The 26,607-nt window shown below is 42.8% G+C and overlaps 1 protein-coding gene across 1 annotated transcript in view; it reads left to right on the forward strand.

Moving 5' to 3' along the window:
* LOC124719019 (tyrosine-protein kinase Fer-like) overlaps positions 1-26,607 on the forward strand; it is a 687,090-nt gene that overhangs the window by 496,687 nt on the left and 163,796 nt on the right. Inside the window, exon 4 of the mRNA XM_047244689.1 lies at positions 20,010-20,319. Within this exon, the coding sequence (XP_047100645.1) occupies positions 20,010-20,319 (310 nt within the window). The remainder of the gene's footprint in view (positions 1-20,009; positions 20,320-26,607) is intronic.

Raw genomic sequence — 26,607 nt, forward strand, 5'->3', positions numbered from 1 at the left:
CCATATTGTATGAAAAATGTAAATAGCTCTCTGTGCAGGAATTCAGGTCCATATGTAGGAGGATAAGAGTGGAGAAACTTCAGGATAAGGAAATCAGGCACAAGTTCATAACAGCGATCTCAGAAAGGTACCAGTTAGTTGAATGTAGTCAATTACAGTCATTGGAAAAGGAATGGACAAGGTACAGGGACACAGTACTAGAAGTGGCTAAAGAATGTCTTGGAACAGTAGTGTGTAAAAGTAGGAGGAAGCAAACAGCTTGGTGGAATGACACAGTCAAGGCAGCCTGTAAAAGGAAAAAGAAGGCGTATAAAAAATGGCTACATACTAGAACTCAGGTAGACAGAGAAAGTTATGTTGAAGAAAGAAACAAAGCCAAACAAATAATTGCAGCATCCAAGAAGAAATCTTGGGAAGACTTTGGAAACAGGTTGGAGACATTGGGTCAAGTTGCTGGAAAACCATTCTGGAGTGTAATTACCAGTCTTCGAAAGGGAGGTAAGAAGGAAATGACAAGTATTTTGGACAGGTCAGGAAAACTGCTGGTGAATCCTGTGGATGCCTTGGGCAGATGGAGGGAATATTTTGAAGAGTTGCTCAATGTAGGTGAAAATACGATCAGTAATGTTTCAGATTTCGAGGTAGAATGGGATAGGAATGATGATGGAAATAGGATCACGTTTGAGGAAGTGGTGAAAATGGTCAATATATTGCAGTGCAATAAAGCGGCTGGGGTGGATGAAATTAAGTCGGAACTCATCACATACAATGGAATGTCAGGTCTTAAATGGCTACACAGGATAATTGAAATGGCCTGGGAGTCGGCTCCATCAGACTGGACAAAAGCAGTAATCACACCAATCTTTAAACATGGAAACAGAAAAGATTGTAACAACTACAGAGGTATCTCTTTAATCAGCGTTGTGGGTAAAATCTTCTCAAGTATTGTTGAAAGGAAAGTGCGAGTATTAGTTGAGGAGCAATTGGATGAAAATCAGTGTGGGTTTAGGCCTCTTAGAGGTTGTCAGGACCAGATCTTTAGCTTACGACAAATAATGGAGAAGTGTTATGAGTGGAACAGGGAATTGTATCTATGCTTTATAGATCTAGAAAAGGCATATGACCGGGTTCCTAGGAGGAAGTTATTGTCTGTTCTACGAGATTATGGAATAGGAGGCAAACTTTTGCAAGCAATTAAAGGTCTTTACATGGATAGTCAGGCAGCAGTTAGAGTTGACGGTAAACTGAGTTCATGGTTCAGAGTAGTTTCAGGGGTAAGACAAGGCTGCAACCTGTCTCCACTGTTGTTCATATTATTTATGGATCATATGTTGAAAACAGTAGACTGGCTGGGTGAGATTAAGATATGTGAACACAAAATAAGCAGTCTTGCATAAGCGGATGACTTAGTTGTGATGGCAGATTCGATTGAAAGTTTGCAGAGTAATATTTCAGAGCTAGATCAGAAATGTAAGGACTATGGTATGAAGATTAGCATCTCCAAAACGAAAGTAATGTCAGTGGGAAAGAAATATAAACGGATTGAGTGCCAAATAGGAGGAACAAAGTTAGAACAGGTGGACGGTTTCCATATTCTTACAGGATGCCAACATAGTGAAAGAACTGGAAGCGAGGTGTAGCAAGGCTAATGCAGTGAGCGCTCAGCTACGATCTACTCTCTTCTGCAAGAAGGAAGTCAGTACCAAGACTGAGTTATCTGTGCACCGTTCAATCTTTCGACGAACTTTGTTGTATGGGAGCGAAAGCTGGGTGGATTCAGGTTACCTTATCAACAAGGTTGAGGTTACGGATATGAAAGTAGCTAGGATGATTGCAGGTACTAGTAGATGGGAACAATGGCAGGAGGGTGTCCACAAGGAGGAAATCAAAGAAAAACTGGGAATGAACTCTATAGATGTAGCAGTCAGGGCGAACAGGCTTAGATGGTGGGGTCATGTTGCATGCATGGGAGAAGCAAGGTTACCCAAGAGACTCACGGGTTCAGCAGTAGAGGGTAGGAGGAGTCGGGGCAGACCAAGGAGAAGGTACCTGGATTCGGTTAAGAATGATTTTGAAGTAATAGGTTTAACATCAGAAGAGGCACCAATGTTAGCACTGAATAGGGGATCATGGAGGAATTTTATAAGGGGGGCTATGCTCCAGACTGAACGCTGAAAGGCATAATCAGTCTTAAATGATGATGATGATATATATATATATATATATAAACAAATATGATGTAACTTACCAAACGAAAACGTTGGTATGTTGATAGACACACAAACGCAAACACACGCACAAAATTCAAGCTTTCGCAACCTACGATTACTTCGTCAGGAAAGAGGGAAGGAGAGGAAAAGAGGAAAGGATGTGGGTTTTAAGGGAGAGGGTAAGGAGTCATTCCAATCCCGGGAGCGGAAAGACTTACCTTAGGGGGAAAAAAGGACAGGTATACACTCGCACACACACACACACACACACACACACACACACACACACACACACATCTGCGGATGGGTATGTGTGTGTGTGCGAGTGTACACACAGGATAAGCAGCATGCCAATACATGCTGATGCTGTGTAGATGAATGAAGACTTGTTCAAGATTTACCATTGGTGTAATGTAATGTGGATAAATGCCTGTAACAAAAAGAAAGATGCAGAGACAGAACCAGACAACAAAGAGGGGGAACCAGACACCAAAGATAGAGCCACATAACAAAGAAAAATGAAATGATCGTCTGGATTGTTGGCCGGGTGGCACCATCCGGAGTAGGTCGGCTGCCAGTGACGTTACATTGGGCGACTCGCGTGTCTGTTACGATGAGACGACGATGAGTACAACACAGCACCCAGTCCACGAGCAGAGAAAATCTCCAACTGGGCTGTGAATTGAACCTGGGCCCACTGCAGAGTAGGCAACTACGTTACCACTCAGCTTGCAGGGGGACAGATAACAAAGAGACAGACAGAACCAGATAACAAAGAGAGAGAACCAGACAACAAAGATAAAGAACCAGATAACAAAGAGACAGAACCAAACAATGAAGAGAGAGAGCCAGACAACAAAGAGGCAGAACCAGAGAACGAAGAGAGATAACCAGACAACAAAGAGAAAGAAACATGAAGCAAAAAGAAAGTAACATATAACAAAGAGAAAGAACCAGGTAGTATCCAGTGGTGAACATTTTGAACACATGACATCACAAACATATTTAGGGTATTGTTAGACTGTAACAGTAGTATCCTACTGGGGAAGGCGAATGGAATATTTCCATTTGCTGGAGCAGTTCTGGGAGACTGCTGAGGATCTGTAAATCTACAAGATTCTACAGTACTGTTCCAGCTATTGGATTCCTTATCCTAGTAACACAATACAATAGACATCGAGCGGATTCAGACAGTGCTGTTAACACCAGTGCAGTGAAACTTCCTGGCAGATTAAAACTGTGTGCCGGGCCGAAACTCGAACTCGGGACCTTTGCCTTTCGCGGGCAAGTGCTCTACCAACTGAGCTACCCAAGCACGACTCACGCCCCGTCCTCACAGCTTTACTTCTGCCAGTACCTCGTCTCTTACCTTCCAAACTTTACAGAAGCTCTCCTGCGAACCTTGCAGGACTAGCACTCCTGAAAGAAAGGATATAGCAGAGACATGGCTTAGCCACAGCCTGGGGGATGTTTCCAGAATGAGATTTTAACTCTGCAGCGGACTGAGCGCTGATATGAAACTTCCTGGCAGATTAAAACTGAGTGCCGGACCGAGACTCGAAATCGGGACCTTTGCCTTTTTTCATATCAGCGCACACTCCGCTCCAGAGTGAAAATCTCATTCTGGAAACATCCCCCAGGCTTTGGCTAAGCCATGTCTCCGCAATATCCTTTCTTCCAGGAGTGCTAATCCTGCAAGGTTTGCAGGAGAGCTTCTGTAAAGTTTGGAAGGTAGGAGACGAGGTACTGGCAGAAGTAAAGCTGTGAGTACCGGGCGTGAGTCGTGCTTGGGTAGCTCAGTTGGTAGAGCACTTGCCCGCGAAAGGCAAAGGTCCCGAGTTCGAGTCCCGGTTGGGCACACAGTTATAATCTGCCAGGAAGTTTCATATCAGCGCACACTCCGCTGCAGAGTGAAAATCTCATTCTGGAAACCAGGGCAGTCTTCTGTTGTAATACATCTCGCTTGAAAGCGTAGCAGATATGTTTGGTGAACTTAATCCATGAAAAAAAAAAGACAATGTATTTCTCGTAAAACTGTGAGTAAGAACTGCCATTCTGCTGCTGACATCAGACACAGCGATGTGCAAACACCAAAAACAGAACACATTATCGTGCTTGGTACGGTGTGTCAAAACCGTTTACATTAAAATTAGCTTCTAGTAGTCTCAGAATGGATAATTACGAGTCTTCGGGGGAATCTTGTACCGTTCTCCGAGCAAAATAGTCGCAAGTTGAGGTAACGATGGTAGAGGGGGGTAGCGATCAGGCACCTTTCTCTGCAAAATAGACAACAGTAGTACTGAGATCTGGTGACAGTGGTGGCGAGGGGAAATAGGACACTTCATCTTCGTGCTCACAAAACTAGCACCTAATCAACCAAAATGGTCACATAATCCTTGGCAGTAATCTGACCTTGCAGAGTAACCGTGGGGCTCACGGAATACCGCGATATGGCTGTCCAAGTCGTAAATCAACTGCCGTCGTGTTTCACTCTTGGGTCTTAAACTCGGCCAAAAGTTGAAAACAGTGTGCAGTGAGTTATTCGACCAAATGAGTTTCTCCCACTGCTTCAGAGTCCAAATTTTATTGGTTCAGCACCACGTTTTCCTGTTATCGGCATTTGCGTCAATGATGCTCGCCCTGCAATTGCCAGCTTACTGAGCTTTTTTCGCGTTGTTTTGCCGCTGACAGGGTTCGCGAGTGAGACATTCACTTCTGCAGTGACTTTTGTAGTTGTCGTCTTCTTATTTCTCTTCACAATCCTCTTCAATCCCCGTCCGTTGCTATCACTCAGCTCTCACTTTTGCCCCGCATTGTGACTTAGTAGATGACGTTTTCCTGCTTTCCCTGTATACGGTATAAATTTTTGATATGGCATCCCTCGAAATACCGAAGCACACACCATATAAGTACCAATAATTTGTCCAGTTTCGAATGCACTCAGCGCCAACATAATGCACTCAAAACGGTGTTGATAATTTTCCTGACCACAGCTGACACTTGTAATGTGTTGAGGGAATCAAACAGATGCCGTTCGTGGTCAAATTCAACAGTACCACCTACAGCCTTAGCTAGCATTTATCTCGCAGCTTGCATTTCTCGTGGTGTTTCCATATATTTGTCCAATCCCTCCATCCTGCCTATGGGCCATAAGAATAAGGGAAGACAATACATGAACGGAGTATCACAGAAAAACACTAATACTACTGCTAAGTACCATCCATCACGCACTGTACACTGGCTTCCACAGCATATACTGGATGTTACATAAAGGTACGGCCAAACTTTCAGGAAACATTCCTCACACACAAATAAAGAAAAGATGTTATGCGGACATGTGTCCGGAACGCTTACTTTCCATGTTAGAGCTCATTTTATTACTTCTCTTCAAATCACATTAATCATGGAATGGAAACACACAGCAACAGAACGTACCAGCGTGACTTCAAACACTTTGTTACAGGAAATCTTTAAAATGTCCTCCGTTAGCGAGGATACATGCATCCACCCTCCGTCGCAAGGGAATCCCTGATGCGCTGATGCAGCCCTGGAGAATGGCGTATTGTACCACAGCCGTCCACAATACGAGCCGAAGAGTCTCTACATTTGGTACCGGGGTTGCGTAGACAAGAGCTTTCAAATGCCCCCATAAATGAAAGTCAAAAGGGTTGAGGTCAGGAGAGCGTGGAGGCCACGGAATTGGTCCGCCTCTACCAATCCATCGGTCACCGAATCTGTTGTTGAGAAGCGTACGAACACTTCGACTGAAATGTGCAGGAGCTCCATCGTGTCGTACTTGTAAAGGCACATGTTCTAGCAGCACAGGTAGAGTATCCCGTATGTAATCGTGATAACGTGCTCCATTGAGCGTAGGTGGAAGAACGTGGGGTCCTGTAGAGATATCACCAACAATGCCTGCCCAAACGTTCACAGAAAATCTGTGTTGACCTGATTGCACAATTGCGTGCGGATTCTCGTCAGCCCACACATGTTGATTGTGAAAATTTACAATTTGATCACGTTGGAATGAAGCCTCATACGTAAAGAGAACATTTGCACTGAAATGAGGTTTGACACATTGTCGGATGAACCATTCGCAGAAGTGTACCCGTGGAGGCCAACCAGCTGCTGATAGTGCCTGCACACGCTGTACACGGTACGGAAACAACTGGTTCTCCCGTAGCACTCTCCATACAGTGACGTGGTCAACGTTACCTTGTACAGCAGCAACTTCTCTGACGCCGACATTAGGGTTATCGTCAACTGCACGAAGAATTGCCTCGTCCATTGCAGGTGTCCTCGTCGTTCTAGGTCTTCCCCAGTCGCGAGTCATAGGCTGGAATGTTCCGTACTCCCTAAGACGCCGATCAATTGCTTGGAACGTCTTCCTGTCGGGACACCTTCGTTCTGGAAATCTGTCTCGATACAAACGTACCGCGCCACGGCTATTGCCCCGTGCTAATCCGTACATCAAATGGGCATCTGCCAACTCCGTATTTGTAAACATTGCACTGACTGCAAAACCACGTTCGTGATGAACACTAACCTGTTGATGCTACGTACTGATGTACTTGATGCTAGTACTGTAGAGCAATGAGTCACATGTCAACACAAGCACCGAAGTCAACATTACCTTCCTTCAGTTGGGCCAACTGGCGGTGAATCGAGGAAGTACAGTACATACTGACGAAACTAAAATGAGCTCTAACATGGAAATTAAGCGTTTCCGGACACATATCCACATAACATCTTTTCTTTATTTGTGTGTGAGGAATGTGTCCTGAAAGTTTTGGCGTACCTTTTTGTAACACCCTGTAAATGCAATTTCCAAATAAATTTCCTTTACTTCACGTATACGGTCACAACTTTATGGCATCAGACTGCAGGTTTCAGTCTATAATGATCATCTTCACATCTGTTTTTATAAAACAGACTATGTCGCAGCTTCGTAATTTCCAAATTCGTGTGTATTATCTTCGACTTCATGAGACACCCTTACTGTGAGTGCAAAAATGTAACAGGTGCCATCATTTAACCAACTGCCTTTGCTTGCGCCATATTACACATTCAGCACGAAGAGTTCATCAAGAAAAAAAAGATGTATGATCTATTAGGATAAGCACACAGTACAAACGTAACAACAGTAGTAATTTATTCATTTGGTGCATGTACTTGAAGAGATAATAGCAAGTCATCTAAATCATTGTTAATATTATGACCCCAGTGTTTATGAAATATATACATCAGCTATAATTATTCCCTCGTTACTGTAAATCTTCAATTTAAATGTTCACTAATATTAAATGACCTGATTAGCTGTTTTTGTGGGTAAGGGGCATGATCATTGTATTATGCATCTAAGAAACATAAGATCACAATGTAGAGAAGTGTCGGGCGAGAGGGGGGGGGGGGGGACAGAAAGGAGTATGCAACTAGAAAAAAATATTGCAATCTAGATTTGTTTTGGAGTGTGGTTGTAATAATATCTGTCTATGAAAGACGCACTGAGAAGTAATGCCTCTGAATTTTTTATGTGACAACTCTAAGAGGGGACATAGGAGAATATGGGCGTGTTGACATAATCTAACACAGTTTCTGGTGTTTGAAAGATAATAGAACCAAATTTTGCATGTGAACAATTATGTTATGGACTACATTATGGAATTTTTTCCTCAAAAAATTTGATCATGCCATTGTTGGAAATTTTCGCAATACATACTATCACACAAGGAACATTTTCACAGAAATTACTTTACTTACAACTTTCATATTGTGGCGGGTAATTGTTAGTAATCAGATAACCAAATGTGTGGAACAATTTTTAATATCAGTTTTAGAGCTCTTACAATTTATTTTTAAACAATTACACGTATGAAACAAAGCAATTCCAACTTCACAGAGAAGTAAATAATTTTAACAGAAATTTTATACTATGAACAAAGTATGCAGAAAATTTCTCTTTTCTATCTCCAGTGGTTCGGGGGAAATTTTCCTGATACCCTGAAAAATGAGTTCCGTGAAATGCACATAATAGATTTTATAAGGATTTACACTATAAACTATATAGACCATAACCATATATTTGGTCTTCCTGCTGTTCGTGTACCTGTTTCCCTTTTATTGGATATTTCTGGCATGTCCTTTTGGCTATATCCTTCACAGACAGTTTAGGATGTGCAAGACGAGTGGTATCTATCTTCTTCAATAGCTTCTCGGTGAAGCAACCTTCAAAAAGTCCAAGTCCAGTATGGGTCCTTATTCTTCTAATGTTCCCATCATTAAACACCAGACATGCATCATATGTGGAAATTTTAAAAACAGTAGATGAGCTAAATATTGTTTTTGGCCATCTTTTCCAAATGAGACTGTTGAAGCTCTCATTCGGGTTTTGTGTTCCACCATGGATACATTTCTTTAACAAATCTGGATGAGCTAGAAACTGGAATGTTGGCTTTTTGGTGTTTAAGAGTGCTTCAGGAAGACTGTGTTTATGTGAATAGGTTTTGTTTTCTGCTTTTGTCTGCTTATATTTGCACCATGATATATCACACAGTTCATGTACTGGCTTCTCATCCGTTGACAACTTGTGAAAAAATATTTTCCACACTGTCTTCTGCTTTGCCTTCAAATCTCGAGTATTTTGCCTTATTGGTTTGCCATAATATATTTGCAAATTGTGGATTTCTTTGTCAGTCAGGCGTTTTGACGCAACCACTGGCTTTCCAAAGAAATGGTTCAAATGGCTATGAGCGCTATGGGACTTAACATCTGAGGTCATCAGTCCCCTAGAAGCTACAACTACTTAAACCTAATTAACCTAAAGACATCACGCACATCCATGCCCGAGGCAGGATTCGAACCTGCGACCGTAGCGGTTGCGCGGTTCCAGATTGAAGCGCCTAGAACCGCTCAGCCACTTCGGCCGGCACTGGCTTTCCACCTTTGAGTTTTCCACCTTCTTGTTCTCGTTTCAGTTTCAGAAGTCTCCCACCCATCCTCTTCTGAATGTGCCCCATACGCTCTAGTTTTTCAGTGTTACATCCATATCCATATGGATTGCATCCTACAACAGATTTGAAAGCACTAGAATCTCCATCACCAAGGTATTTCACATATCTAACTCCATGCCTCATTTCGCTCCGATGAAATATTAGTTTCATTCCCGCTTGGAACCATCATAATTCTTGCTGCAAATTATTGTGTGTTCTATTTGCCATTGTCTCCCTTATTGTCTAACGTCTTCCTCTGTGCACAAATAGAGCAGTATTTGGGCATCACCTGCAAATCCAAAACTTTTCCTGTATCAACACTTATAACTGATGAAACACCATGTAGGGAGATGGGGCTCCTTTTCATCCATGTGCTATCACATGAAACACATCGATCTGTAGAAGGCAAAGGGTCATTTACTTGTGTGTGAAAGTCTTTCTTAAATAAAACAGCCTCTTTCACTGCTGTTGCATTCTGTTTCCAAGGCGTTTAGAAGATGATTGTTTAGTGTTGAGTAAAAGGCAGACGAAGGTTGCATATTCATTATTGCAAAACACAAATTGCTACCTTCCCTTCCAACACCAACACATCTCATCCCATAGCAGAATTTTATGTTGGCTTCAGATACCCAGTTCTTAGCAGCTGATGTTTTCAATTGAATGTCAGTTTGACAGCTGTCACAAAACAAGTGCATATTACACACAATACCATCTCTGTCATTGCTATCATACAATATGAAAGTTTTATTGCCACAGTTACCACATGCACACGAATTTCTAATAATAGAACACACAATTTCTAAATCAAGTATTCTAAAATCACTATTCGCTTCGTCTTTAGTGAACTGAAACTCTACACCAGATCCTAGTTTCTTCTGTAAACTACTCGTCGTCTTAGCTTCACAATTATCTTCTGCTAAATTATGTTGACTCACTTGTAGAAACTGTTTATTCACGCGTGAATGGCGAGCTTTAGCCACTTTCTTTAAAGGGTAAATCATATAAAAAAGCTTGAACACAGTCGTAATTCTCACACTAACCGCAGATCTGAAATGTTTATACGTGGTGTTCAAAAAGTCTCTCCGCAGCGCCGTATGATTGTTAGCCGCGCGTGCTGAATGATGGTTCGCCTGCCTTCAAGTGGACTCTCTCAACATTCCACTGTTTCGTTTATCTCAGCCAGCGTCAGTAGTATCGTTGATGTGTGTCGTTACGTGTTGGCGTAAACGTTTAAGTTTAGTTCCTTTGTTCGTTTGTTTCGTTTTTGTCACTCTTAAAATGCTAACCATTGAAGGACGTGTGTTTTTAGTCGAACAAGTGTTCAAAGCTGGCTCTAAATCCGCAGTTTCAGTTCGTCAAGCATTTAATTCAGTTTTCCGGGAGACAATACTCCCACATCGCGATACTGTGCGAGATTTGATTAGCAATTTTCGAAGTACGGCTTCAGCGACAGATGCACCGAGGAGTGGTCGGGTTAGCTAATTCGACAACAGGGGTGACGCTTTCAACATTTAATGTGAAAATTTGTAAGTAAAAATGAATATTCAACAAATTAATAACTTGTATTTCACTGAGTTTCATTTCGGTATATTCACTGCAGCATACGGCACGCTCGGCTAACAATCATACGGCACTTCGGACAGACTTTTTGAACACCCCGTATTTCTAAACCACAGACAATAACAGCTGCCAAAGATAGCTAGCAGAAGGCAAAGATAACACGACGTAAACGGGTCCACAGCCTTCTATACTCTTCCGATGCTTTTATGACAGAAGGAAGTAGTAAAACACCGCAACCGAGAAGAGTGTCGTCTAGAAAAATGGGCCTGGCACTGTAGAGTGATTCAAACAAGACAGCTGTTTTTTATCATGTGTAGTAAGAATTAATCTGTGAAAATTGGAAACATTATTTCTAACATGCTACAGAACTAATTGGCGGCAAATTTTTTTAAATAATTTTTGACCAATTTTCTTACGTCCCCCCTTAAGGCTTCTCAAATAAAATACACTTCATTAATATTTTACATCTTTATTCTTCACCTCTACGTATTTATATCTCATCATATTCACCCTGGCTCGAACACGTTTCTCCCGGCAAGATACCAGTTTGTCGATACCGTCACTAGAATGTTAGATTCTGTTGATGGAGTCACAGCCTCGCCATTCCTTCCACTGCACCATCACTATCAAAGTGAAGTCCTTGAATGTGTTCTTTGAGTTCTGGAAACGGACGAAAATTGGATGGGACCAAGTTGGGACTGTATGGAGGACCGTTGATGACAGAGAACACAAGACATGTGACTGCAGCAGATGTTGCAGCATTCGTGTGTAGTCCGGCATTGCCAAGTTGAAGGAGAGGATGCACCATGTGTGGAGAAACCCTTAGTATTTGTGCTTACAAAAACGCGATTACAGACGGCTGTTTCTCATGAACCGAGATTGTTGCATTACACCCTGCCCTCTTACACACTACAGTTTAGATACTCCTAGCAGCAGAAGGTTGGAACTTTTGTTAGTGAAGCAGAGAAGTTGACCGAGTACTATACGTCACATGTAATACCTAAACTGATTTTGAGAACAGAATAAAAAATTCTGAGGCTTCCAGCACACTCTTTTAAAATTACAACTAATTATTTTCGGGAAAGGAGGCATGATTTTTTTTTGTTATCCATGTAGTTAACATCATAATAAGATTTTAAATTATTGAGACCTGATTACTCTATTTTATGTCTAAAAACAACTGTACAGTTTAGGATTGGTTTGGTGTATGGCTTATCATTGTGCTTTGTATATCCATAAAAATATATATTGGAATTACAGTTGTTCTGGGACTTGCATGTATTGTTTTATCCACACAAAACTGTAATACTCCAAGTTACGGATAATTTATTTAGGAGAGGCGTGATTGTTGTATTATCCATTTAAAATCTTAGTATTACAATTCAGAATTATTTAGGGAGCTATAGTTGTTGAATTGTTCATTAGGAGATATAGTACCATATTACAGGGTTGTTATAGGTATGTAAATGTTTAATTGTTCATCTAAAAACGTAATGTTCCATTGAAAGCAGTTCTGAGAGTGCAAGTGCTGTATATTCATCTTAATAGTAATATTATTGTTTATAATTATTTTTGGTTTTGTGATTGTTGTATTACCCATCTAAAAATGTAATATTACAGTTTGTAATTGTTTTCTGGGTGTGGTTGCTGTATCACCAATTCAAAGACTTAGTGTTATAATTTAGAGTTGTTTTTCTGGGAAATTATTGTTGTATAATGAATCACAAATGTAATTCTACAATTCAGAATTTTTTTGTGGGTATTGTTGTTGAGGTATTACAATATTGAATTTATTTTATGGGTTATTATAGCTGAATTATGTATTTAGAGACATAATATTACAATTTAGAGTTGTTTTTATCATCCATCTAATATTACCTTCTAATTTGGATTAGATTTTTTGGTGCAATAGTTAAATTATCGAGTTTGAAATGTAATATTACAAATTAGTTTGGCTTTATGGGGTATGGTAGTTGAATTATCCATCTAAAGACATAATACTTTAACTCACAAAGAGTCCACACAGCAAACGAATTTTTGCAATTTTTATATGTTTTATGTGAAGTTCAGAGCTCAAATGTGCAGCTGCCACAGCAGATCGATGGAGCTCTCAAAAATTATCGAGGTAATCAAATTTGAAGCTTTCTGTGATTAATTCACTAAAGTGAGCACAATTTTTTGTCATGGAAAGTGGCTCTGTGGTAGAATGCTTGCCTGCTAATTAGGTGGCCCTGGCTTCGATTTCCAGCCATCATAAATTTTTGAACGTAGATGCATGTTCCATGAGCATTTCTGTAAAGCGTATAATATTTACAAGTAAATATCAAAAACAGTCGATAGCTCTTGTGACTGGCAATTACTGGTTCTCATTTTGGTCATCATGATATTCATTTTTTCCATTCATTTCGAACACCTGTGTCATCCAAATATTAAATTCATCAAATATATGGTAATTACCACACATCAAATTGTCCGGTTTATGAAAATTACAAGTGAGCTGAGGAGAAACGTGATAAACATGCAGGACGAGTACGGAGTTCCAATAATTGTTTTCCATGGTTTTGAGATACTTATCACTCGGGCTATGGTGGACTTCTGTGTTTGATTTTTCGTTTTTGGTCCAAAAATTTAAGTGGTAATGTTTTTTTTAATTTATTTGATCTTTATTAACAATCTTCATAGAAGATCGTTATTTAATAATTCATATTTGCAATGAAAGCGATATTTTGTGTGTGATATATGGAATTAGAAATAAAAAGACGCACATAGATATATTAATTAGCATATAATTGATGAATTTTGTATTGAAATGAAGTAGGTATCCGAACTGAACTGAAAAAATAATGACGTAATTGAGAAAACAGCGATTGAGAGACTACCAGTCCTGAACACTTTAAGTTTTTTTCATCTTTAAGAATTTTGTGCTTCATAGAAATACTACTAGAACATGCACCTCTGTTTAAAATTTTGCGTTGGCCAGAAATTGATCCCCTGCCTTATGCATAGCAAGGGACTGTTCTATCCAGAGCCATACAGTCAGTGAGGAACTGTGCTAATTTTTACAGAATTAAAGCCGCTCGGGAAAGTTCAATGTTTGAGGGAACTGCTTTGTGGGATAGATATTTGCGTTCCGAACTTCACGAGCAATCAATATAACGATTACAAAAATCAGATTCATATGCAGTGTCCTTCTTAGAGCTATTTTTTAGGGATTGTTGCTGTCGTGGTTTTCATTGCAAAGGCTGGTTTGTGCAGCTCTCCACGCTACTACTCTGCCCTGTCCACACCTTTTCATCTCTGAATAACTACTCCATTTTACATCCTTCTGAATCTGCTCACCGTAATCATCTCTTAGTCTCCCTCTAGAATTTTTAACCGCCACACTTCAATATTAAATTAGTGACCCTTTGTTATCTCAGAATGTGTCATAGCAATTCTACTGTGTACCTCCTCTTTAGTTACTCAAGCTACCCATCTGTTCTTCAGCATTCTTCTGTAGCACCACATTTCGAAAGTTTCTGTTCTCTTTTTGTCTAAACTGTATATCGTCCATTTTTCACTTCCATACATGGCCACACTCCATACAAATACTTTCAGGAAAGACTTCCTGACACTTAATTCTATACTCGATGTTAACAAATTTCTCTTCTTCAGGAACGATTTCCTTACCACTGCCAGTCTACATTTTGTACCCTCTCTACTTTGACCATCACCAGTTATTTTGCTCCCCATATAGCAAAACTCGTCTACTACTTCAAGTGTCTCATTTTCTAACCTAATTCCCTCATCATCATCTCATTACATTAGACTACATTTCATTGTCCTCGTTTTGCTTTTGTTGATGTTTTATCTTATATCCCACATTCGAAACACTGTCCTTACCGTACAACTGCTCCCCCAGGTTCTTTTATGAACAGAATTACAATGTCATCGGCTAAGTATTTATTTCTTCTCCATGGATTTTAATTCCTACTCCAATTTTTTCTTTTGTTTCCTTTAATGCTTGCTCAATTGCTCAATATACCGATTGAATAACATCAGGGATAGGCTACAACCCTGTGTCACTCCCATTTCAGCCACTGCTTACCTATTATACCCTTCGACTCATACTACTGCCATCTGGTTTCTGTACAAATTGTAAATAGCCTTTCGCTCTCTCTTCCCCGAGGTCGGCTTCTACCAGTTTTTCCCTTCGTCTGTAAAGGATTCGTTTTAGTATTCTGCTTATTAAACTGGTAGTTTGGTAATTTTCACACCTGTCAACACCTGCCTTCTTTGGGATTGGAATTATTATATTCTTCTTGAAGTCTGAGGGTATTTCGCCTGTCTCATATATCTTGCTCACCAGATGGTAGAGTTTTGCCATGGCTAGGTCTCCCAAGGCTACCAGTAGTTTTAATGGAACGTCATCTACTCTTGGGGCCTGTTTCCGCTTTGGCCTTTTAGTGCTCTGTCAAATTGTTCTCGTTGTGTGATATCTTCCATCTCCATCTACGGCCTCTTCCATTTCTATGATATCGCTCGCAGATTCATCTCCCTTGTGCAGATCCTCTATATTCTCCTTCCACTTTTCAACTTTATCTTCTTTGCTGAGGACTGGTTTTCTGTCTGAGCTCTTTATGTTGATACAGCTGTTCGTCTTTTCTCCAAATGTCTCTTTAATATTCCTGTAGGCGGTATCTATCTTTCCCACAGATATAGCGTTCTAAATCCTTACATTTGTGCTCTAGCATTTCCAAGTGACCCATTTTTCACTTCCTGTCAAACTCATTTTTAAGTGTTTGTATTCCGCTTCGCCTGCTTCACTCCCTGCATTTTTATGTTTCTCCTTTCATCAGTAAGATTCAATATCTCCTGTATTGTCTAAGGATTTCTACTACGCCTTGTTTTGTTACATGTTTGATCGTCTGTCGCCTTCACTATTTCGTCTCTGAAAGCTTCCCATTCGTCTTCTGTTGTACTCCTTTCCCCTACTGTACTCAACGTTTGCCTAATACTCCCTCTGAAACTCGCAACATCCTCTTGTCCTCTCAACTTGTCCACTTCCCATGTTCTCAGTTTCCTATCTTTTTTAAATTTCTTTAGTTTTAATTTACTGTTTGTAACCAGTCAACTGTTGTCAGAGTGCATATCAGCTCCTAGAAATGTTTTACAATCTAAAATCTAGGGAGCGAAAGACTATTTACAATTTGTATAGAAACCAAATGGCAGTTATAAGAGTTGAGGGGCATGAAAGGGAAGCAGTGGTTGGGAAGGGAGTGAGACAGGGTTGTAGCGTCTCCCCGATGTTATTCAATCTGTATATTGAGCAAGCAGTGAAGGAAACGAAAGAAAAATTCGGAGTAGCTATTAAAATCCATGGAGAAGAAATAAAAACTCTTTGAGTCATCCCATGTAGGCTTTCACGGCCGGCGTCTTCATCAGTAAACACTTCCGGGCTAAGTTGCCGTGGTCGATGTGTAAAACTACTTCTCCCTGACGTTTCGTTCTCAACTGCAGAGAACATCTTCCGAGGTGAGTCGACGACTGGCTGCTAGGAGCTGGGGCCGCCGCTTATATGGAGATCGTAGAGGGCGCCACCACACGTCACGTGGCGTCGATGTGCAGCTATCTCTGGCTATCGTCTGTTCTCTCGATTGCAGGCAATCGATTGTCACGTGATTGATGCAACGTCGACCGCCATATCTTGTCCAATTTTAATCCTTCTTCTTTACGATTAAAATTGTATTGATGTTTGTGGATTTCAACTGCCTCTCTATACGCACGTGTACAATAATGCGACGTCCTCGATAGCACGCTTGTCTCACCAAATTTTATTTCGTGATCTCCATCCTTAAAAACATGTTCCGCTACTGCCTATTTGTCGATACGTCCCAAGCGACAATTTCTTTTGTGCTCCGTCAACCGTGTATTGACGCTTCTTTTTGTAGTTCCTATGTAAACCCTGCCACAACTACACGGAATTTTATACACCCCTGGGGTGGCTAGGGGGTGACGAGCATCTTTTGTTGATCTTAGGCATTCACTAATTTTCTTACTAGGTCTGAAAATAGTCTCCACCTGAAACTTGGCTAGTACTTTTCCAATGCGATCCGTGATGTTATGGATGAACGGAAAAAATACTTTTCCAGCTGATGGTTGTTGCTGTCTCCTATTTTTAAGCATTTTTCTACCTGGGTGAAGTGCTCGGTTAATCTCGTTTTTCGTATAACCATTTTTCGCAAAAGCCATTCGTAAATGATTTAGTTCTTCTTGTAAGTAGCCTGGTTCACAAATATTATTGGCCCTATCCACTAGTGTTTTTATGACCCCCCTCTTTTGTGTAGGGTGGTGGTTTGAGTTCTTATGGAGGTAGCGATCAGTATGTGTACCCTTCCTATAAACCTTATGGCCTAAGGTCCCATCCGCCCGTTTGATAACTGATACATCCAAAAAGTTAAGTTGTCCATTCTTCATAATAAATTTGATCTTTGGGTTGATGCTATTTAAGTGCACCAGGGTTGACAGAAGAGATAGAGAAGATCCAACGGAGAGCAGCGCGCTTCGTTACAGGATCATTTAGTAATCGCGAAAAGGCTACAGAGATGATAGATAAACTCCAGTGTAAGACTCTGCAGGAGAGACGCTCAGTAGCTCGGTACAGGCTTTGTCGAAGTTTCGAGAACATACCTTCACCGAAGAGTCGAGCAGTATGTTGCTCCCTCCTACGTATATCTCGCGAAGAGACCGTGAGGATAAGATCAGAGAGATTAGAGCCCACACAGAAGCATACCGACAATCCTTCTTTCCACGTACAATACGAGACTGGAATAGAAGGGAGAACCGATAGAGGTACTCAAGGTACCCTCCGCCACACACCGTCGGGTGGCTTGCGGAGTATGGATGTAGATGTAGATGTGAGTTGCCTTCTGTTTTGCTTTGTAACCGTCAAATGTTTACAATTGCTACTCCACAGCAGAAATCATTGTGTGTTCTCTAGTTTGCGAAGTGCAGTTCCGTGCTTTCAGTGCAAAGACGTTTCAGGTTGAGGCACCAAACTTATCCTCTGTATCGGTGGAACATTCGCAGACGGTATCGACAGTTTCTAGACACATGATGTGTATGTAATGGAAAGAGTCGTGGCTGCCCTCGTGTTCCTGGTCGAATTCAAACAGTTTTCCAACGTAGTCCTTCAAAATCTACTCGTCGTGCCAGTCGGGAGTTACGACAGCCTACAATAACAATTCGGCGTGTTTTGAAACGTCGGTTGGTTGTGAAGCTGTTACAAGCTCTGCGTCCTGATGACAAACGCAAACTTGAGGCATTTTGCGACGAGATTGTTGATGCCATTGACAATGATAACGCTTTCGTACAGTTTTTAGTGATGAAGCGGCTTTCCATGTCAGTGATCAGGTAAACAAACACAATGTTCGAATTTGGGGCCTAGAGAACCCACATTCAGCCACTGAACAGGTAGGAGATGCGCCCAAAGTCAATGTGCTTTGTGCGATATCCCGGTCATCTGTTTACATCCCATTATTCTTCGATGGAACGGTCAGCAGTATCTCGCTATGTTACAAAACTGGTTGTTTCCCAGGCTGCACGAAGACAACTTCATTTTTCGACAAGATGGGGCACCCCCTCACTGGAATCGGTAAGTGCGTGAATATCTGAATGAAACTCTACCGAACCGTTGGACTGGTCGTCAAGGAGCTGGCGACTTAGCATGTCTCAGGTGGGCTCTACGGTCACCGCTTTTGACACCCTAAGACTTGTTTCTGTGGGTTTTCGTTAAAGACAACGTTTATGTACCACCACTCCCACAGAACCTGGAAGAGTTGAAGAACCGGATCCGTACTACCATAACATCAGTGACGAAGGACATGCTTGCCTGAGTATGGGAGGAATTTGAGTATCGATGTGATATTGTTCGTGTCACTGATAGAGGACATATTGAAAATCTGTAATCTGAACTTGAGAGGTTCGTAAATATGTGTGTAAAGCTTCATATTTGTATGTATTAAAGTTAAATAGATACATGCGTTCGAAATATGTATATTCTTTTTGAAACACGTAAAGCCGTCGGCTCACGACGGTGCATCCGAACGTTGAGCGTGCCGAGTTTCTGACGTCATAGCGTGGAATAGCACGCTCGGGAGTCTTTCCGACCGTGCAGAGCAATATCTGGCATGTCAGATATTCTGAGCGTGCGTCTGAGCGTTGACCAATGAGATGGCACAACGCCACCTACGTCACACGCAGGCCGTCTCCCTTCGGTACAGAGTTGTGAGGCACCATATTGGCATTCATTTCAAGCCTATATATACATATGCTGTTTCTGAGCTCCAGCAAATTGAGAATCACTGGAAAACCCGTTGTTAGTTGTGTGATTCGTTCCAATAAAATAATGAGAAACATCATGTTCGTGGCAAAAGAATTATTGTAACTTGCGTATTATGAGAGTAGGCTATTTGAAGGCAGCGACACACTGAAGATCCAACCAAAACGCATTGTTCTTGGTACAATTTGTTATAACTAAATTTCAGTTAGCAACATAATTGTTTACGATTAACGTCTTTAGCACAGGGTAATATATTAAATGATTAGGAACAAGGAGCGAGGTTTGCGTGTAGCGTAATGAGTGGATTCTCTGTCCCCTAATAGGGGTGGTGGTTCGCGTCTTAGCACTTCCAAATTTTTTTTCCTAACATTCGCGTTTTTATTAGGTTGTGATACTTTATTATTAGTTTAATATAAGTATATGTTATTTTTGTTTGGTGTTACGTAAATATAAGTTGACCTTCTTTTGAGGGGTGTCCGATTGGCGTAATCTACAGGACAGCTTGCGCTACTTGTATAAAGATATTTTGCTCCTTATTCTTTTACGCTTCGTAATTCACATGTTGCAAAGATTCTGCTACTGGGTAGGAACAGTGATCAAGTAAGACTGACCTTGTGGTTATACTAAAATGTGGGAATGATGAAACAATGTTTACCTTATGTGGAGAAGTATTCCAAATTTGTACTGCACTGTTTGTAATGCATCTTTTATAAGCCTGTGTGCTCGACAGCACGGTCCGTGTGCCGACGGTTTAAGGCTTGGTAGCTGTTTTTTGGTGCCGGCCGGGGTGGCCGAGCGGTTCTAGGCGCTACAGTTTGGAAGCGCGCGACCGCTACGGTCGCAGGTCGGGATCGTGCCTCGGTTTAAGTCGTAGGGGAGTGATGATGTCAGCAGTGCTGAGAGCCACTTTGTTTCTGGTGTTGCCGGCAGCGGGCCGCGGCGGGCGCAAGCTGGACGAGGTGCGGGACAAGTTCCAGAAGGCGTGCCGGCGGCTGCACGCCACGCACAACGAGTACGTGCTGCTGCTGGCGGCGGCGGCGGAGGCGGAGCGCGCGCTGCGGCACCTGCTGCTGCCGGCCGCCGGCCGCCGCGCGCGCGCCGCCCACCTCGCGCTGCTGCCCGCCTGGCGACACGCGCTGCGCGCCGCCGCCCCCGCGCCCGCCCCCGCGCTCCAGGCCGCGCTCGACGCGCTCGACGACGCCGGCCGCGAGTACGACGAGTTCGCCGCCGACCCCGCCAGGTAAGGCGGCACGGCCGGCAGCTTGCGCTTACGGGGCGCTCACTACACCGACTGTCCGACCGACCGACTGTCCGACCGACCGACCGACCGACCGACCGACCGACCGACCGACCGACCGTCCGACCGACCGACTGTCCGACCGACCGACTGTCCGACCGACCGACCGACTGTCCGACCGACCGACTGTCCGACCAACCGACCGACCTTCCGACCGTCCGACTGTTCGACCGACCGATTGTCCGACCAACCGACCGACCGACCGACTGTCCGACCGACCGACTGTCCGACCGACCGACCGACCGTCCGACCTTCCGACCGTCCGACCGACCGATTGTCCGACCGACCGACTGTCCGACCGACCGACCGTCTGTCCGACCGACCGACCGACCGACTGTCCGACCGACCGTCTGTCCGACCGACCGACCGACCGACCGTCCGACCTTCCGACCGACCGACTGTCCGACCGACCGACTGTCCGACCGACCAACCGACCGACTGTCCGACCGACCGACCGACTGTCCGACCGACCGACCGACTGTCCGACCGACTGTCCGACCGACCGACTGTCCGACCGACCGACCGACAGACAGAGAGACAGACCAACCGACCTACGATTTCAGCAAATTTGTGTGCATCCTACCCATTCAGTTTTCACTCGGGATTTCTGCGCCGCCCTGTTCCAATCAGTGGATGCAAGCTGAACATTGAGGTTATGTTCGACGAGATGTCGCTTAGTCTTACATGAAAGACTGCAGTTTTGTCTCGGTTGTGTTAGAGGTAACAGCACAAAAGAGAACCAAAGAGAAACAATCACTCTCTGAACTTACAAGGGAAGATCCCCATCGCATCCCCCTCGGATTTAGTTATAAGTCGGCACAGTGGATAGGCCTTGAAAAACTGAAGACAGATCAATCGACAAAACAGGAAGAAGTTGTGTGGAACTATGAAAAAAATAAGCAAAATACACAAACCGAGTAGTCCATGCGCATCATAGGCAACATCGAGGATATTGCGAGCTCAGGAGCGCTGTGGTCCCGCGGTTAGTGTGAGCAGCTCTGGAACGTGAGGTCCTTGGTTCGAGTCTTCCCTCGAATGAAGAGTTTAATTTTTTGTTTTCAGACAATTATCAAAGTTCAGGCACTCACACATAATCAACTTCGCTCTCCAAAATTCCAGGACATGTTCAGATTTCTTGGACATATCAGGATTTGCCGGTCTACACAGGGAAAAATTTGAAAACGTTAAAAACATATGTTTTGACAGAGCACAGCGAAAACTGTGCGACTGTGAAACTGTTGCATTCATTTGTTGCAGTTTATGTGACAAACTTTTATGTTTTCGTCACTTTTTTGGGATGATTATCACATCCACAAGAAAACCTAAATCGGCCAAGGGAGAAGAATCTTTTTACCCATTCGCCACGTGTACAAGTTATGTGGGTCGACTACATATTCGTGTCATGTGACGCACCAGTGTCATATAGAATATATCGGACGTGTTATCCTGTGGAGGAATCGGTTGACCTATGGCCTTACGATCAAATGTTTTCGGTTCCCATTGGAGAGGCACGTCCTTTCGTCTAGTAACAGCACGGTTTTGCGGTGCGGTCGCAAAACACAGACACTAAACTTATTACAGTGAACAGAGACGTCAATAAACGAACGGACAGATCACAACTTTGCGAAAATAAAGAAAGTACACTTTTCACTCGTTCCGCAGCTGCTCACGCTAACCACGGGACCACGGCGCTCCTGAGCTCACACTCTCCTTAATGTTGCCTATGTTGCTCATGGACTACTCAGTTCGTGTATTTTGCTTATTTTTTTCATAGTTCCACACGACTTCCTCTTTTCTCGATTGATCTGTGTTCAGTTTTTCAAGGCCTATACACTGTCCCAACTTATAACTAAATCTGAGGGCGGTGCGATGGGGAGGTTTCCTTGTTAGCTGGTGCTTTAAATAAAAGCATAGTTTCTGACATTGATCCTCCGTGATACTGATATGACAGTGTACCTAACAGAATACTAAAGTACTGTATACTTAGCCGTGTTTCTAAGTTTTCCTTTAGGAATGGTCAGTTTCCTGAACGATTTAATTACTCAGTAGGAGAGCCGCTTTATGAAAAGGGAGAAATGTAAACAATTTTAGACCTATTTCTGTGCCATCAGTGTTTCCTTCTTCTTGGGAATGTGTATGTAAGGATAACTGATCATTTCATTTCACATACTTTCTATAAAATCGACAGTTTGCTTTTAGAAGTGGTTTAACAACTGAAAATGGTGTATTCTTTTTTCTCTGTGAGGTATTGCATGGATTAAACATAAGGCATTTGATTGTGTTGCATCACAAAATATTGCTCCACAAGTTATACCATTATGGAACACAGGGACTAGCTCAAAATGGCTTCACCTCTTACTTTAAAAACAGACAGCTAAAGGTCGTTCTGCACAGCGTCGCGAAAGGCCACGATGTGGGGTGTGAGTGGGGCGCGCTTAAACGGGAGGGTGCCACAGGGATCGGTGCTGGGGCCACGCGTGTTTCCTATTTATGTACAAATGATATCCTTCTAGTATTACAGGTGATTCTGTTTCTGTTTGCTGGCTAACACGACCTCTGTAGTAAAGGATGTTGTGTGCAACTTTGATAATGTTTCAAACATTGCAGCTCTCAGTATATACAGGGTGTTACAAAAAGGTACGGCCAAACTTTCAGGAAACATTCTTCACACACAAAGGAAGAAAATATGTTATGTGGACATGTGTCCGGAAACGCTTACTTTCCATGTTAGAGCTCATTTTATTACTTCTCTTCAAATCGCATTAATCATGGAATGGAAACACACAGCAACAGAACGTACCAGCGTGACTTCAAACACTTTGTTACAGGAAATGTTCAAAATGTCCTCCGTTAGCGAGGATACGTGCATCCACCCTCCGTCACACGGAATCCCTGATGTGCTGATGCAGCCCTGGAGAATGGCGTATTGTATCACAGCCGTCCACAGTACGAGCACGAAGAATCTCTACATTTGGTACCGGGGTTGCGTAGACGAGAGCTTTCAAATGCCCCCATAAATGAAAGTCAAGAGAGTTGAGGTCAGGAGAGCGTGGAGGCCACGGAATTGGTCCGCCTCTACCAATCCATCGGTCACCCAATCTGTTGTTGAGAAGCGTACGAACACTTCGACTGAAATGTGCAGGAGCTCCATCGTGCACGAACCACATGTTGTGTCGTACTTGTAAAGGCACATGTTCTAGCAGCACAAGTAGAGTATCCCGTATCAAATCATGATAACGTGCTCCATTGAGGGTAGGTGGAAGAACATGGGGCCCAATCAAGACATCACCAACAATGCCTGCCCAAACGTTCACAGAAAATCTGTGTTGATGACGTGATTGCACAATTGCGTGCGGATTCTCGCTAGCCCACACATGTTCATTGTGAAAATTTACAATTTAATCACGTTGGAATGAAGCCTCATCCGTAAAGAGAACATTTGCACTGAAATGAGGATTGACACATTGTCGCATGAACCATTCGCAGAAGAGTACCCGTGGAGGCCAATCAGCTGCTGATAGTGCCTGCACACGCTGTACATGGTACAGAAACAACTGGTTCTCCCGTAGCACTCTCCATACAGTGACGTGGTCAACGTTACCTTGTACAGCAGCAACTTCTCTGACGCTGACATTAGGGTTATCGTCAACTGCACGAAGAATTGCCTCGTCCATTGCAGGTGTCGTCGTCGTTCTAGGTCTTCCCCAGTCGCGAGTCATAGGCTGGAATGTTCCGTGCTCCCTAAGACGCCGATCAATTGCTTCGAACGTCTTCCTGTCGGGACACCTTCGTTCTGGAAATCTGTCTCGATACAAACGTACCGCGCCACGGCTATTGCCCCGTGCTAATCCGTACATCAAATGGGCATCTGCCAACTCCGCATTTGTAAACATTGCACTGACTGCAAAACCACGTTCGTGATGAACACTAACCTGTTGATGCTACGTACTGATGTGCTTGATGCTAGTACTGTAGAGCAATGAGTCACATGTCAACACAAGCACCGAAGTCAACATTACCTTCCTTCAGTTGGGCCAACTGGCGGTGAATCGAGGAAGTACAGTACATACTGACGAAACTAAAATGAGCTCCAACATGGAAAGTAAGCGTTTCCGGACACATATCCACGTAACATCTTTTCTTTATTAGTGTGTGAGGAATGTTTCCTGAAAGTTTGGCCGTACCTTTTTGTAACACCCTGTATATTCTTTAATGTCGTGCTCTGCAGAAAATAAACTAAATCACAGTTAGACTCGGGTTTTACGGTTCGTAACGCACACTGCAAGAAAACCTGATATAGGCATGTGATTAGTGAGACTGAACAGTTCAAATTCCAAGGCGTTCAGGTAGACAGTAAACTGTTGTCGGAAGCCCATATTCACGATTTTGTCCAAAGCCTTAATGCTGCCATTTTCGCTATTGGAACAGTTTCTAAACTGAGTTCCGCACGAAAAGTAGTGTACTTTGCTTATTTTCATTCACTTATAACATATGGTTTTACCTTTTGAGGTAGCTCGTCCCAATCTCAAATGGTATATTTGGACCAGAAACGAGCGTTTTGAGCAATAAGTGGTGTAACTTCGCGATCCTCTTGTTTCGTTATTCTGACATTGGCCTCTCAGTATATATATTGTTTAATGTCGCTTCTTGTTGTCAGTATCAGACTATTCCCAAGAATTAGCAGCTTTCAATCATTTCACACTAGGGAGAAACCCAGTCTGTCTTTGTATCGCATCTGCTTGACTCTTATGCAGAAAGGCGTGCAGCGTTCTGCTGCATCCATTTTCAGTGAGCTACCACAAGAATTAAAAAGCTAAACCGTAACCCGCGCGCTTTCGAATCAAATCTGAAGGGATTGCTCATCGATCACTCCTTCTTTTCTGTCGAAGAGTTCCTTTTAAAATTAAGGTAATTTCTCTGTTACAGAGTTGATTACGTTTATATAAACGTATATCTCGTAGCCTCATAAACACTTTATTTCATCTATTATTACAGTACTGTAGTTATTTCATATACCGAGAAGTTCCGCGACCATGGAGAGTTGCTTCTCAATTTCGTCCTACGGAACTAGACGTATAAAATAAAACAAATATACGAAGCTTTCGACTAATTCAGAGAAAGAGATTCACCCACTCTCTGCTACCTAAGGAGCTGGGAATCGATGATTTTCGCAGTATGTAAGGACGGGTGAGACATGCTTTTCGGGGCTGCAAAACATCATCAGACTTTAACTCTTCCCGGCGAATTGAATGTTCAAATAACTTATGGGTTTGCTGTCGGGTAACGTCGTCGACCACCGCCGATATTTCCACAGGAGCACACCCTGCCATTCTCAAGGCACAACTGCAAGGAGGAAGCAATGTGCAAGGGAATTTAATACCTCGGTTCACAGAGGAGAAACATGGAAGATACTACACACAGAACAAGTAACCGCAGAGTCAACACCCAACCAAAGATAACCAACATCAGAAATATCGGTAGTGACTATTAATCAAAAGGTGAGGTAGCACTAATTCTGTCTCTGTGTTTTTTGATGAGAGACAGAGACGGATTCCAAGCAGCATTTAAACAAAATCCACCATCTCTGTTTATAAGGTTGCTTGATAGTTTGATTTCAACTGGTTCCTTAATAACACTATCCCAATAGCTGGACGTGCAAGCCCGAATCTCCGTGTTGTTGTATTCCATAAGATGACTGGTGTCAAGGCAATGTTCTGCAATAGCGGATTTGCTCCTTCATGCTGAGCTGGATGGTGACAACTATCAGCTCGCAGACACAAGTCAGTGTGAGTAGGCTTTCTATAAACAGAATGTCCCAACGTACCATCAGTCTTTCTTCTGACTAACACATTAAGGAAGGGAAGGCATCCATTCTTTTCCACCTCCATAGTGAACTGAATATTCGGGTGGATTGAATTCAGGTGTTCCAAAAACCGGTTTAAATTCTCACTACCATGAAGCCAAACAACAGAAGTATCGTCAACATATCTGAAAAAACACGCAGGTTTGAAGGTCGCTGACTCCAATGCACGTTCCTCAAAGTCCACCATAAACAAATTGGCTACAGTAGGTGACAACGGGCTTTCCATATCGGCGGTGGTCGACGACGTCACCCGGCAGCGAACCCGTAAGTTATTTGATCATCAAACCCTTCTTAACGGTAAAGAATACAATCACATGAGAGCCTGTAAGCTGCGAAGTGAGACTGTTAGCTGTCTAGTCACTGTCTGG

Source organism: Schistocerca piceifrons, chromosome 10 (genome assembly GCF_021461385.2).
Source record: "Schistocerca piceifrons isolate TAMUIC-IGC-003096 chromosome 10, iqSchPice1.1, whole genome shotgun sequence".
Classification (NCBI taxonomy): domain Eukaryota; kingdom Metazoa; phylum Arthropoda; class Insecta; order Orthoptera; family Acrididae; genus Schistocerca; species Schistocerca piceifrons.